Source organism: Haplochromis burtoni, unplaced genomic scaffold (assembly GCF_018398535.1).
Source record: "Haplochromis burtoni strain Fernald_Lab_line unplaced genomic scaffold, NCSU_Asbu1 Contig_745, whole genome shotgun sequence".
Taxonomy (NCBI): domain Eukaryota; kingdom Metazoa; phylum Chordata; class Actinopteri; order Cichliformes; family Cichlidae; genus Haplochromis; species Haplochromis burtoni.
The window spans coordinates 19,108-31,898 of NW_024583106.1; the positions used below are offsets into that span (position 1 = coordinate 19,108).

Genomic DNA, 12,791 nt, shown 5'->3' on the forward strand with positions numbered 1-12,791 from the left:
AAGTGCACAGATTTGGTTCCTCTGGTGCTGTGGAGCTCTGCTGCCCCCGAGTGGTCAGTGCAGTTTGGGTGTGTCGGATACGTGCACACATTTACAGTGTGTGTCTGTGCGCGTGTGTTTTACTCTTTTCCTTTTTCTCTCATTTTTTAAGATTTAACTATTTTGATGGGGTTGTCATATTTATTTATGTTTTTATTTTTTGAGCTATTCTACTTCATGAATTATTTTCTTATTAATATGATTTGTTTGTGCTGCTGGTATTGGGATAACTGACTCTTACTGAAACACACAGATTTCAAATTGAAAGCTGAACGAGGTTGTGCTGATCTCTTCCGCGGCGTATTTTCAATCGATGACGCAGAAATGCAGATGAGGCTCGTTTTCAGCCTCTATTGCTGCTGCTTGAATGACACGCTGCGTTTATGCAAATCTATTTTGCCTCCTGTATTTACCTGCAGAGCTCTGATGTGTTTTATAATGGCGATGTTGGATGTCTGATAACATTCTCTAGTAAAACAGAGACAGCACTAAGCTTATCACCTTTGGTCCATCCAAATGTAGAGGTATCTGCGCTGACAGGTAGTAACCTCACCCTTCAACTCTCTGTTCTCCTCTGTCCCCTTCTTACTGATTAACGCACGTGTGTCTCTGTCTTTCATTTCTTTCACCTTCCGCTTCTCAGGTGTATTTTACGCGTCAGCGCAGTTTCAGTCGTTTTTCTACTTTTCAAAGGGAGCGCGTGCGCATGCGCAGCGGGAGTCGGCGCAGACCGTAAGGAAGCCGTGCTGCAGAGTTTATTTTTCCTGTAAAGTGCTGGGGTCAGCTGGAGGGCTGTGGCGGCTGTAAATGAGGCTGAGGTGAGTCCACACTTTAACTTTTTTGGCTCACAAACTCCTCCGGGAGCAGCTCCGAGTCCTGCCAGGGCTCCGGGTCACTCTCCAGGCTGTGCTCGCGGAAGTGTTCTGCCTCAGAGGAAGAGCCCGGGCTCAGCTCAGATCCTCTTCATCACAGCAAAGGCACGTAGCGTGTAGGTGGGATTCTCAGTCATAAGTCCGTTAGGAAGCCTTCACATTTAAAGATGAGTTGATCAACGCAAATCGTATTACAGACACTCGGGGTTGGGGGAATGATGAGGGCGGGGGCACCTCAAATCTACGGCACCGCGTCTCCTCTGGATGTTTCAACTTTTACAGCTGTCGGTCGGAGCAGTCAGACCAGGGAGCAAGTCTGTACTGCGCACAGATGATCGGTCCAGATTAAGCTGTGTGATGAAACACGAGGAGCCGAAAACAAAGATGGGCCCAGGTGTTTCAGAAAAAGTACACGATCAAGTTCAGACATGTTTGTGTTTGCAGAGAAAGTCAGAAAACACCAAATTAGACGCCTTTAAACGGAGCTCCGCGCGAAGGAAACAGCCGCGTTGCCCAAGCTTTAATGAGCTCAGATCACAGCTGCTCCTCGCTGGCGCCTTTTTTTCTTTATGTTTGGTTGTTTGTGTTTGTTTCATAAACACTTTGAGCTTTTGTTCATCTAAAGGTTATAAACAGCAAAACTTTATTCAAATCAGGCTTACCTGGAAAACCATGACAGGAAAGTCGACCAGTGCGCGTTCATGTGTTGCCATGGAAACCATCCAAGGTTCATACCTGCGCAGTGCCGCAGTCTGCACGTGCTCTGACTCTTTGCTTGAGGAATGAGACTTTTTCTTTTTTTAATCATTTTATTAATGAATTATTTCTGATGAATAACTTAGATTCATCAAATCAACCAAATCCAATAACTGAAATTAGCTGAAAGACTTCAGATTAAATTATTAAAATTTTCATTTATTTTTGTAGGAATTGTAAGAGTAAAAATTTGAATTCATTGAATAAATACATTTCTAAATCCTGGGTTTTTTTCCACACAAGTCATTTTGTTAACCTAAGAAATGACAAAGTCATTAATTAAATTATTTACTATATTATATTTTGTTTAAATTATTTTTAATTGAATTTGTTGGTGCTTATGTTCATATTTGAGTTTGTGGACAGTCAAATGAGCAGTAAAAATAACAACTGTAATAAGTTTGTGAACAGGAAGCTTCAAAAGCTTTATGCATAAAATCATCACACAGGAATCAGTGGATGCATCACAGGTGAACTCTGAATCGTGTCACTTCCTGATGTCTATTCAGGTTTCTGTCGGTCCGGTTCTTCAGTCCTCACTCTGCTCGGTTTCTGTTTTGCCTTCATCATCACTCTGCACACTCAGGTGAGTCTGATCACATGACCTCCTCCATCACCAGATGATGCACGTACTGACTGCTGCCGCTTATGTTAAATAGTTGAAGGTCTTCATCAGTCTCCTGTGTGTGTGTGTGTGTGTGTGTGTGTGTGTGTGTGTGTGTGTGCACGTGGATGCTTGCAGGTGATGCCTGAAGGATCTCTCTGCTCCTCCTCAGATCTCCCCATGGATGAAGGTAAGACGCTCTTCCTATTCCTCTTGGACCCTGGTTTTAGTTCTGACTTAAATTATGAGCTCCCTGAACGCATCTGGACTTCCCCTTCTGTAGGGGCACTCTCTGGAGCTGCTCCAGTTGGCAAAAACTTTATTTAAGTTGTAGAAGGGTGTCCCTGTGAGACTCCCTCAGGTGGACCTGAGGACTATCTGCTGGTCCCGGTTCTGGTCCCAGTCCTGATTCTGGTCCTGGTCAACCACAGATGAGTCTTTGTTGGCGAGAGTGGATGTGAGGTGTCTTTCTTCTGCGTGCTGGAGCGAGCTGGCGGCACTGTTGGAGGACAAAGGCTGTCTGTCCTCAGAGTGATGTCAGGCCTGTTGTTTCCTGTTTGCATGCACACGAAGCTGCAATTGAACGCTGCGTCCTTCGAGGCGCGGTGCTCCGATTTGCAGGAGAGCAAAAAGTGAAAAAGCAGAAGCAAGATTAAAATCAGCCACGTTCACAAACAACAAACATCCACCGACTCATGATAAAAAGAAAATAAACATCAATAATAAAATCAAATCTTTTAATAATTAATTTAATGACTGTAAACAATAACATAAAAACCTGAGAATGAAGAACACTGAATGTACAAAATTACAGTTCGCAAAGTAAAAGTATTAAAATGAATTGAAAAAGTGAAAAAAAACATAAATAAAAAAACATAATAACATAAATAAAGGGCCCACATAAATAAAAAGAAAAAATAACTGAAATAATTATAATAAATAATTAAAACATTTAATATATTTTTTAATATTTACAATAATCTGATTTTCAATAATATAACAAATAAAATAAATAAAAAATTAGAGTGATGTTTCTAAAACTAAACCTGAACAAAGAGAAATGAAAGAGACTGTGTGTGTGTGGGTAAGGGTGTGTGTCTTTGTATAAACAGTTATTAAGCTATCAAAATGAGACGTGTGTTTGTGTGTGTGAGGGCAGGTCAGTCACCAGCACGTGGCATCTGGTGCTCCACGTTACTCTGAGCCTAATTAGATTAGGCTCCACCCCCTGGCATCAGGGCGGCAGGTGGATCAGAGAGACCTGGCAGTCCTGAGGAGACTCGGTCTGGAGACATCCTCTTTTGGGTTCTGCTTCTCGCTCCCTTTAAGGTAGGCTGGGATTCTAGAGTTTCAGCACAAATCTCAGGTGTTTCTGCAAGTGAAGGGTGAAGTGCTGAGAGATGTTTTTTTTGCAGAGGTGACTCAGCTTTTTGTGTAGGAATCTGGTCTCTGACTTGGATCAGCTGTAGAAACAACTGTGTGAAGGTTACCTTTCTGTTTAACAGCCAATCAAATCACTCCGTGTAGGAGCAGCAGGTAGAAAACATGCTGATTAAACCTGATTGTGTGATTCAAACCAGTTGAATGTGGCAGCCATGCCCCAGAGCATCATGGGAACTGAAGTCTCTAGATTCAGTCTGCCGAGTAGTTCTTATTGATTATTTTTGATCCCAGCAGGAGGTGTGTGTGTGTGTGTGTGTGTGTCAGACTTGAACATGATCTCAAGTCACCTGCCTCTTAATCACTATGGGAACCAGCTGATGTGTTGCATAAGATAGGTGGTGGGGTTATCGCGATGACATCATCATGCTGCTTTGTTTAAACTGGTTTGAGGCAGTTCTGGTCCACACAGGACTGGTTCAGACTGGCTCCTGTGTGTGAGGAGGTGAAGTTTGGAGTCCGGCTGTTCGCACTCGCTGGATCTTACTGACGTGCTCTGAGGTGGAGAAACTACAACGTACTTCAGCACATCGTTGCTACTCTGAGGTCAGAGTTCATGACAGCACTCTGAGAATCAGACTGAACGGGTACGACTGCTTGGAAGGACTTCACAGGAGAAAGCCTCTCCTCTGTGAAAGAACAGGGCAGCACAGCTGCACCTGAACAGAGCCCAGAGGAACAGACATAACCAGAGTGCAGGTGTTGGTCCATCATGGACAGAATCAAACACCTCAGACCAGCGGTGATGATCAGAGTGGACCATCAACTTCTCTGTAAACACAGTGGAGTAAGCGTGAGGCCGTCTGTCCCACAGCTCTAACTCAGAGAGCTGTTCATGTTCATGAAACGCTGGTATGAACATGTGCTAGCTGCTGTCTGTCAGACCTCAGTGTGTGTGCAGCAGGTTTGTCTCCGTGGATGACTGACCTAAATACTCATACATGAATAAACTGGAACATCAGAGGAGTTCTTCAATAACAGAAACCCTGAGCACGGTAATCACTGAAAGCCTCATCACAGTGTGAAACATCAACATTTACCCAGATTATTAAAAACGGGAGAAGTGAGTGACGACTGGCCACAAGGCTCACCGACATCAGCTAAGAAAAACACGTCAAATAAAGCTGTTTGTCAGCAGGTGTGAGTCTGAGTAACAGGTAACGTGAGGCCAGTAGTCCTGGGCGTACCTGAGAGTATGGCCACTGTGCGGAATGTAGTTTATACTTTGCTGGTGTTTTAAAGTGAGCTCACCTGTGCAGATTACAGTGGCTCAGGTCCACAGTGTTCAGCTCTGCTTCTCCTGTTGTTGTTTCCAGTGTGTAATCTGTGATGGATTAACTCACAACTTTAATCCCCATTACTCCAGATTAACACACACACGCCTCCAACTGAGGAAACATGCTTATCAATAAGGAGATGATTAATCTGTAGGTGTAAATGTCACTGTACTTGTTCATTGTGCAGCTGCTGATCGATCACACCGACAGATTATAGATTTTGTTTCCGTGCTTGTGGTCGGGGTTCAGGAGGTGAAAGGGGCTTATGGGAAACGAGGGGTTATTCCTGTTAGAATGAGGCATTCGAGGTGTGCAGGAACAATGGCGCTCCACGTTAATCCTACTCTCTTCCCCGCAGAGGGAGAAGATGTTTTGTTTACCTGCTGTTTGACTCAGCACTCTGACAGGAAGTGATGCATATCCTCAGACACCACTTCCTAAGTTATTTTGTGAAAGCAGCCAATCATGAGTCATCTCAGATGTCAGATTTTTTTTTTTATAAACCAGTAAAACAAAGTACTGAGTGTTAGATTAGGAAATATTTTAACAGGAAACATCAGAGGATCTTGGACTGAACCCTGTGGAACGCCACACGTGAGACAGATTTAGCCAGTCAGCTCTTCAGCTTCCTGTACTGTGTTCGTCTGCAGATTAAAAAAACCTAATCAAAATAAAAAAAACATATCAGGAAACTAAGGTTTTTAGTTGATGTTGACTAGTGCAGCAGAAGCACCCCTGCTGTCTGAACTCACACATTTTTCTTTCATCACAACAAACAATAAAAAGTTTTAGTACTTTGGGCTGAAGCTGTGTGAGGTTTGAAGGATCTTTAGGAAGATCAGATCTGGTTCCTCTAAAAGAGGATAAGCTGCACAGATCAGGACCTTCAACGTGATGAATGCTTCACTCACTGTTTCCTCTCACACATGTTTCTTACATGATACAAACCGTAACTCTGCCGCTCACGACTCACAGTGTCACACTTCTTGCAGCACTGATCTGTTCCTGTTCCTGATATTTTGTCCACCCCTGCTGGTTACAAGTGGCGTGTGTCTGTGGCATCATGGCGAGACACTGTGGTTAAACGGCTCCGTTGTGTCTCAAGAACAGTTGGCCATTATTTCCCCCCCCCGAGACGCTTCAGGACACAAACAAACAGACCGAAACAAAATGGAGGAGCAGGAGGTGGAGGAATAAAAACATTCAAACTGGAGCTGAGCCATCAATGTCAGTGAAAGTAAGACACATCTCAGCTCTGACCTCGCTGAGCTGAAGGAGCGACAAGGAGAAGATGATGTCCAATTATTCATAGCTATGCAGCGTGTTGGAGAGGACGAATGTGACTCGGATCATGTAAATGTTCATTCAAAGCATTTCCATTTCCATAATATGTTTTGAATTTTCACACCCTAAACGTCTCGTGGCTGCAGGGACGTTTGATTCATGGAAACGCTGTGAATTGCAGTGTTTCCATTCAGCATCTGCTGATCACGGTTTGTGGTTACTTGAGGTCAGCTGGGAAATGGAGGGGATAATAATAATAATAATAATGATGATGATGATAATAATAATGGATTGCATTTACATAGCGCTTTTCTGGGCACCCAAAGTGCTTTATAATTCGATTATTCATTCACTCTCACATTCACACACTGGTGCAGGCAAAGCACAATTGTAGCTACAGCTGCCCTGGGGCAGACTGACATAAGCGAGGCTGCCATATCGTGCCATCGGCCCCTCTGACCAATGGAGGTAATGAGTTACCCCAGATCATCTCTGCAGGAATGGTGAGACAATTTATTCTGTGACTTATGGAGCATCACTTAGGTCAGGTGATCTGTGGTCCGTGTTGTAGTTTCAACGCGATCACACATCTGTTGTGATCCAGAGAAAGAGGAAACAGATTCACGCAGAACGTTCCAGCTCCTCTGCCACAGACGCTAACCTGAGACCTTCAGCTGCAGCACGGTGATGTCACACTGAAACAGGTTAGGTTATCGTGCTTTTAAATAATAAAAGACAGACATGATGAGAGACTGTGTGACGGGAAACTTCATTGTCAGACTGAAAAAGGTGTCTTTTTGTGCCTTGCAGACTTTTATTTTGAAAAATGAAAACTTGTGCAGGTCGCTGAGGAGGGCGCCTTTACTTCCTGTGTGAGTGTGCTGAGACCTGCTGTGAGGCGGTGAACCCTGACGCCTGATGCGGCCTACACGTGTTATGGTGCTCACTTCACCGCCCAGCTTGCTGTCATCAGCCCTGCTAATTTTCTTTTTTTTTTTTTTTTACCTGATTTTTGTTTCTGAGAGAAATGAGAGCCACATAGGAGGACATTTGTTTTAAATTTTGATAGAACAGTGGCAGTATATTGTCTTCGTAACTGGATATCAAGCCCTTGTAGAGCAAAATGTATTATTTTGGTCTAGACATCCCACAAATGTGATGTCCACATATGTGGACGCCAGTTCCTAGCAGGTTAAGGCAGAGCTCCGTTTGTATTTGAAATGAAACCACACTCAGTGATGTGTTTCAGGCTCCATCCCCAGTAAACATGTGACTCTTTAAAATGAAATAAAAGAGGACCTAAAATAAATGATGATGCTAATAAAGTTTTTTGTGAACAGAAACGGATGACATCAGTGATGAGTTCAGGTGCAGCTGGGTAATCTTCAGACTGCAGTTCAGGTCCCATTGAACAGAGCTGAAGAGAAAGTGTGTGAGGAGGTGCAGAGGAAGGCACTCAGTCGAGTACAGTGATTAAAGTTGTCCAGAGGGGCAGGGCCAACCTGCGAGCGACGAGTAAATCGGAGCCGACGGCGAGGTTGCCGTGGTTCTGCCGTGTTGTTGTGTTGCTGCCTGTGTATCTGTTGCCGTAATGTTGTGTTTTGTGATGTCTTGATGCTGCCTGTGTGTCTGTGTTGTTGTTGTGTGTGTGTGTGACTGTGTTGTTTATGTCTGTGTTGTGTGTCTGTGTTGTTGTGTGTCTGTTTTGCCATGTTGCTGCCTGTATCCGTGTTGTTGTGTCTGTGTTGCTGCATGTCATCATTAAATCGTGAGCTCTTGTGTTTGTTCATATGTTTCTGATCAGATCCCGAGTCTCTGTGGTTGCTCGGTAACGCCCTCTAGTGTATTTCTGGCTCATGTCAGGTCAGTTTGTAGCTCCTCCCTCTGCTAGCGTTTCTTTGTGATTCTTTTTTTTTTTATATATATTTTTTTTATTCATTTGAACCCAAACAAAGAGGAGGAAGGACCTTCATCTTCCTCACTTTTTAAATCTTTTCCTCCCCTCAGAAACTCCTCCTGCTGTCTGCCCTTTCTCCTCCTCCTGTAACTCCTCCTCCTCCTCTTCCTCCTCATGTTTCTGTTCAGCTCTGCAGTCACAGTTTACAGATGTGGGGCATTCAGGGCACTTTAGAGCTGCAGGAAAACTCAACCTCTTCTCTTTCATCCGCTTTTTGTTTTTGAGACTTTTGAGGACGTTTGTTGAGCCCAGCATTCAGGTTCAATGGGGTATCAGAGGAGCATGTGGCGCAGTCTGACTGGAGGAGGAGGAGGCGATGTAGCTGTGGTCAGGTGTTTCTGCTCAGAGGAACAGGTGAAGATCTCTTTCAGGAGTGTGGAGGAGGATCGGTGGCTCAGACGAGTGTTTGTGCGCCGCTGGTTTGGTGAGTCGCCGTCAGATGGTCCCTGAAAATCTCAGACTTTTTTCCTGATGCAGCATTTTGGATGGAGTGAGGTCTCAGAGACTGTTTTCTAGTGTCACAGGTTTGAATAAAGCTCATTAGTGTTAAAGCTATGAGCGGAGTGGATAATTTTTTATTTATTTTTTTTTAAACAAACACGTTTTTCTTCACAGGTGTTAAACGGAGCAGGTGAAGAGGTTTCAGATGTTTTCAGCTCATTTCTCTCCTGTTTGTTTTTTAGTTTTTATTCTGGTTTCAAACTCTGGTCAGGGTCCTAGAAGGGTCCTCTTCCTGTTGGTCCAACGGTTGCAGAGGTCAAAGGTCAATCCTGTGTGTGTTTGAAGGTGTTTGAATGTAAACTCTGAGCTGTGACTGGCCCACCAGGCCTCATATCACATCCATAAACTCACTCCCTTCCTGTCTGGTGAGTAAACGCCTCCCTGGCTGCAGAATGGCAGGAAGCCAAAGAGCTAACGGACTACTGTGTGTGTGTGTGTGTGTGTGTGTGTGTGTGTGTGTGTGTGTGAGAGAAGCTGTTTTCATTCAAACACGCACTCCTCCTCCCCTCCTTCTCCTGTGTTCCCTCTCAAGGAGGATTTGTGTTTTGGCTTCTGAGATTCCTGTCATGTGGGAGAGTGAAGTGAACACAGCGTGAAACCCTCCGGCTGAGCTGCTCTTCGGAGCCGGAAGAGGTCCGTCTGATCCTCCCGCTGAAAGTCCTGCAGGGTTAATTTACTTCACCCACAGCTTCACATTAAAGGCTTTTAACTGACTTTTATTCTGAAGGAAATTCAGGAAACTGTGTTTGTGTCTGAGTTTGTTGAGTATTGGACAGAGGATCCGTTTGAAATGATTCAGACCTGAGCTGCTGTTGTGTTCAAGTGCAGTTTGTAATGTGTGTGCAGCGAAGCAGAGAGGACAGGTCCAAAGCTGGTTACCCCCTGCCTTTGTGTGCCTGCTTTTCCACTTGTTGGGGAGCATGCTCTGTCTGTGTTCTGAAGTCAGGTTTGATAGTTCTGTGCATGTTTAACGGGAGCATCAGAGACGGTGGCAGCAGGAACTTCCTGTCTGAGGAGCGCTCTGCTGTCCTACTGTTGTCGTCCACATGTTGAATGTGTGTGTCTGTGTCTCAGGTGGACTGTCGGTGTCGCTGCTCTTCAGATATTTAGCCAAACCCTCAGAGGACTGGTTAGCCGGTACGTGCGCCAACCAAATCTCTCAGTATGCGATTCCAAGAAATCTGTCAATGAAGCTAAACCAATTAATCAAAAAGGAATCAATGACTATCGCTGATCTGCTACATGCTGATTTCACTGAAAGAGTCTGTGGGAACCTGCTGTGATTGGCTGGTTGGACCATGCTTGAACACCTGATCCGAGAATCTGGTTACATACATGAAACACGAATGTGTAGCTTCCACTTTCTCACAGTGTCATACCTGTAAACATCTGCCAACATCAGCAAGTAACTGCACAGCAGCCATGTTGTTATTGTCATGATGATATCATGGAACTTATCCTAAAGGATAAAACAGCACAAATAAGACAGCTAGCAGCTACACCCATCTGTGTAACCATGCACCTGTAAGTCATAGAGGCCACGCCCCTGATAACGCAAACTCTCAGTCTTCATACACTAAACAGGTGAGTTATTGACTACAGGTGTTTTGAAGATAGATCAAAGTGTTTTTTTACAGGCTGTAAACATGTTTATGTTAATATGGGAGTCAATGGGGACTGACTCACTGCTGCCTATGCTGGACGCCAGAGGAACTATAGGTCGATGGAAGAAATGGGCGTTTGAGGCGTTTCACTTTGAAACTCCCGGAGCTCGAACCATCTGATGAGTCAGTTCCTGAACATTTGATTCCCAGCCAAGCAGCCCGCATCTACATATTGAAATGTTGCTCATTCGTTCAGTTGCTTCACACAGTACAAACTGTTTCTTCACTGTAAAAACATCTAAACACATTTAGATTCCTGACATTCCTCAGGTGTGGTTAATAGGCCACAACCTGTCCAGATGTTTGCAGCTGTGGATGTGAGGTGTGAGTGTTTCTTCAAAGTGAATTCAGACTCCAGGACCAAAATAACACACTGCTTTATCTGTCTTTGCGGACAAACATTCATCATGTTCTAACTTCTCCTTACACAAGCTTTTATTGTGAAACTCTGCCCTCACTCTGACAGTGGAAAAACCTCAGTGCTTTTATTGTGAAATGTGATGATGTAGAAGTTTGCTATCAGTGACATCATCTCTCTCCCTCCCCTCCTCAGAGTCCCCCCGCCTGTCCACCGCCTCCATCAGCAGCGATGAGCGTGCTCCATCGTCCACACCCTCCGACTCCTCCGACCTGCTGGCATCTTACCGGCGCCCCGTGAGCCTGATCTCCACTTTGTCCTCCGGGTCTGGATCTTCCAGAGACGACAACCTTGCGCTGCCTTCATCTATCACCAGCTCCTCCTCGGACCCTGACATCAACCTTAACCTGAGCCCCGAGGAGGTCGCTGCAGACCTCCAGGGGTCGAGCCCCCAACCCAACAGGAAGGGGCGGAGCTTCATTCACAACAAAAACAACAACAACAAAGACTGGAAGGCGAGTCGTACCTTGAGCCGCCGGCAGCCGACTTCACCGTTTATCCGCGCCAGCATGGCGCCCAACCCTCAGCTGACCTACCTAGACCGCGTCGTCATGGAGATCATCGAGACAGAGAGGATGTACGTGAGAGATCTGCGCATGATCGTGGAGGTGAGTTACCTAACTGCGTGACCCTATAGGTGTCATGGTAACAGGTGTGGGCTCTACGGGCTCAAATTTTTCACTGATGTGGATGGTTGGTCGTTGTGGTTGCCTAGATAGCCACCCATCCAACCATATCCTTTATTCTCATTGGTAGTTTAACTCAGTACCACCTCCTGAGTTCCTGGAATTCTGTTGCCGAATACCTGGAACATCGATCGCTGCTCGCTAGCGGCGGGTTCAGGACGAGTCAAGTTTGCTTTGATCACGCTCGCTGATGGTTTGATGCTTTATCCTGAAACTAACTCTAAAGTAACTTCAGGCGCTAAGCTTTTCTCTGAAAGTCTAGTCTGTGATCTCATGAAAACACCTGGATGTCCACAGAGGGTGGCGGTGGATGATCCCAGGATCATTTCCATGGTGTAGAACATGAAGTAGAAACACTTCCATCCTTGGCGTCTTATTTTCAAACGATGATCAGCGACCATGGAGCTGGACAGGGTTTGGTTTTTAAGCTGCTGATGCATGAGCTTCTCATCCTTTAGTTTTAATCTAAATTCACCAAGGTAAAACTGTCTGAACTTCAAACATTTCATTTCTATTCTGAAAGCACGCAGGACAAAAATCGACCCATTTTTCTTAGTCTGAACATTTTGGGCTCGTGAAACATACACGTTTCCTGAACGCGTCTCCACGTACAGAGGACAGCTCGCGGTGTCAGTCGTTACCCCGGCCATGACTCAGTGCCAGACTATAATTAACAAGCTAAGACGTTCTGCAGTGATGGGATTAGCTGCTTATGTAACAGGCTCACCGAGCTGCACACACCTGTTTCAGTGTCTGAAGTACGACTCAATCAAACCAGGCTGTTTAAAAAACTTAGTAAAACAAAAAACAAACCAGTGAAGGAGCAACGGATACGACAGAAATACTCTAACAGATATTTATTATGATTTATTTACCAAGGTTTCAGAGAATAACAAAGACCTGTCCTTATAATAAAATAATAACAAGTTTTAGGCTCTAAAAAAGCTCTAAGTGAGATAGAATATGTAATATTAAATCATTAAACACATCACACATACGAGTTTTCTCCATTTTTAAAATATTTAAAAATCAAGTAAACTCTGACACATTAAACATAAACTGATACACAGATTTTAAAGTTCAGTTTATAAAAATAAACATAATTACGTAATCACTTTTATTTAAAACAATAAATGTGTTTATTAGGGGTGCAACGATACACAAAATTCACGGTTCGGTTTGGTTCGGTTCGATACTTTGGTGTCACGGTTCGATATTTTTTCGATACAAAAAATGTTCATGCATTTTTAATTTGTCATTTATTAAAATTATAAATATATATTTTAACTCAAA

The 12,791-nt window shown here is 44.2% G+C and overlaps 1 protein-coding gene across 5 annotated transcripts in view; it reads left to right on the plus strand.

Moving 5' to 3' along the window:
* Positions 1-743: 743 nt before the first annotated feature.
* Positions 744-12,791, plus strand: part of LOC102294950 (pleckstrin homology domain-containing family G member 3) — a 29,775-nt gene continuing 17,727 nt past the window's right edge. For 3 of the 5 annotated variants that reach the window (XM_014330232.2, XM_042215529.1, XM_042215531.1), the window contains exons 1-2: positions 6,633-8,653; positions 10,948-11,420. In XM_014330232.2, coding sequence (XP_014185718.1) covers positions 8,494-8,653; positions 10,948-11,420 — 633 coding nt within the window. In that variant the 5' untranslated portion in view covers positions 6,633-8,493. Of the gene's footprint in view, positions 858-2,176; positions 2,254-2,409; positions 2,462-6,632; positions 8,654-9,804; positions 9,868-10,947; positions 11,421-12,791 lie in introns of those variants that run through there. The other 2 variants (XM_042215528.1, XM_014330233.2) reach the window with 2 other exon arrangements.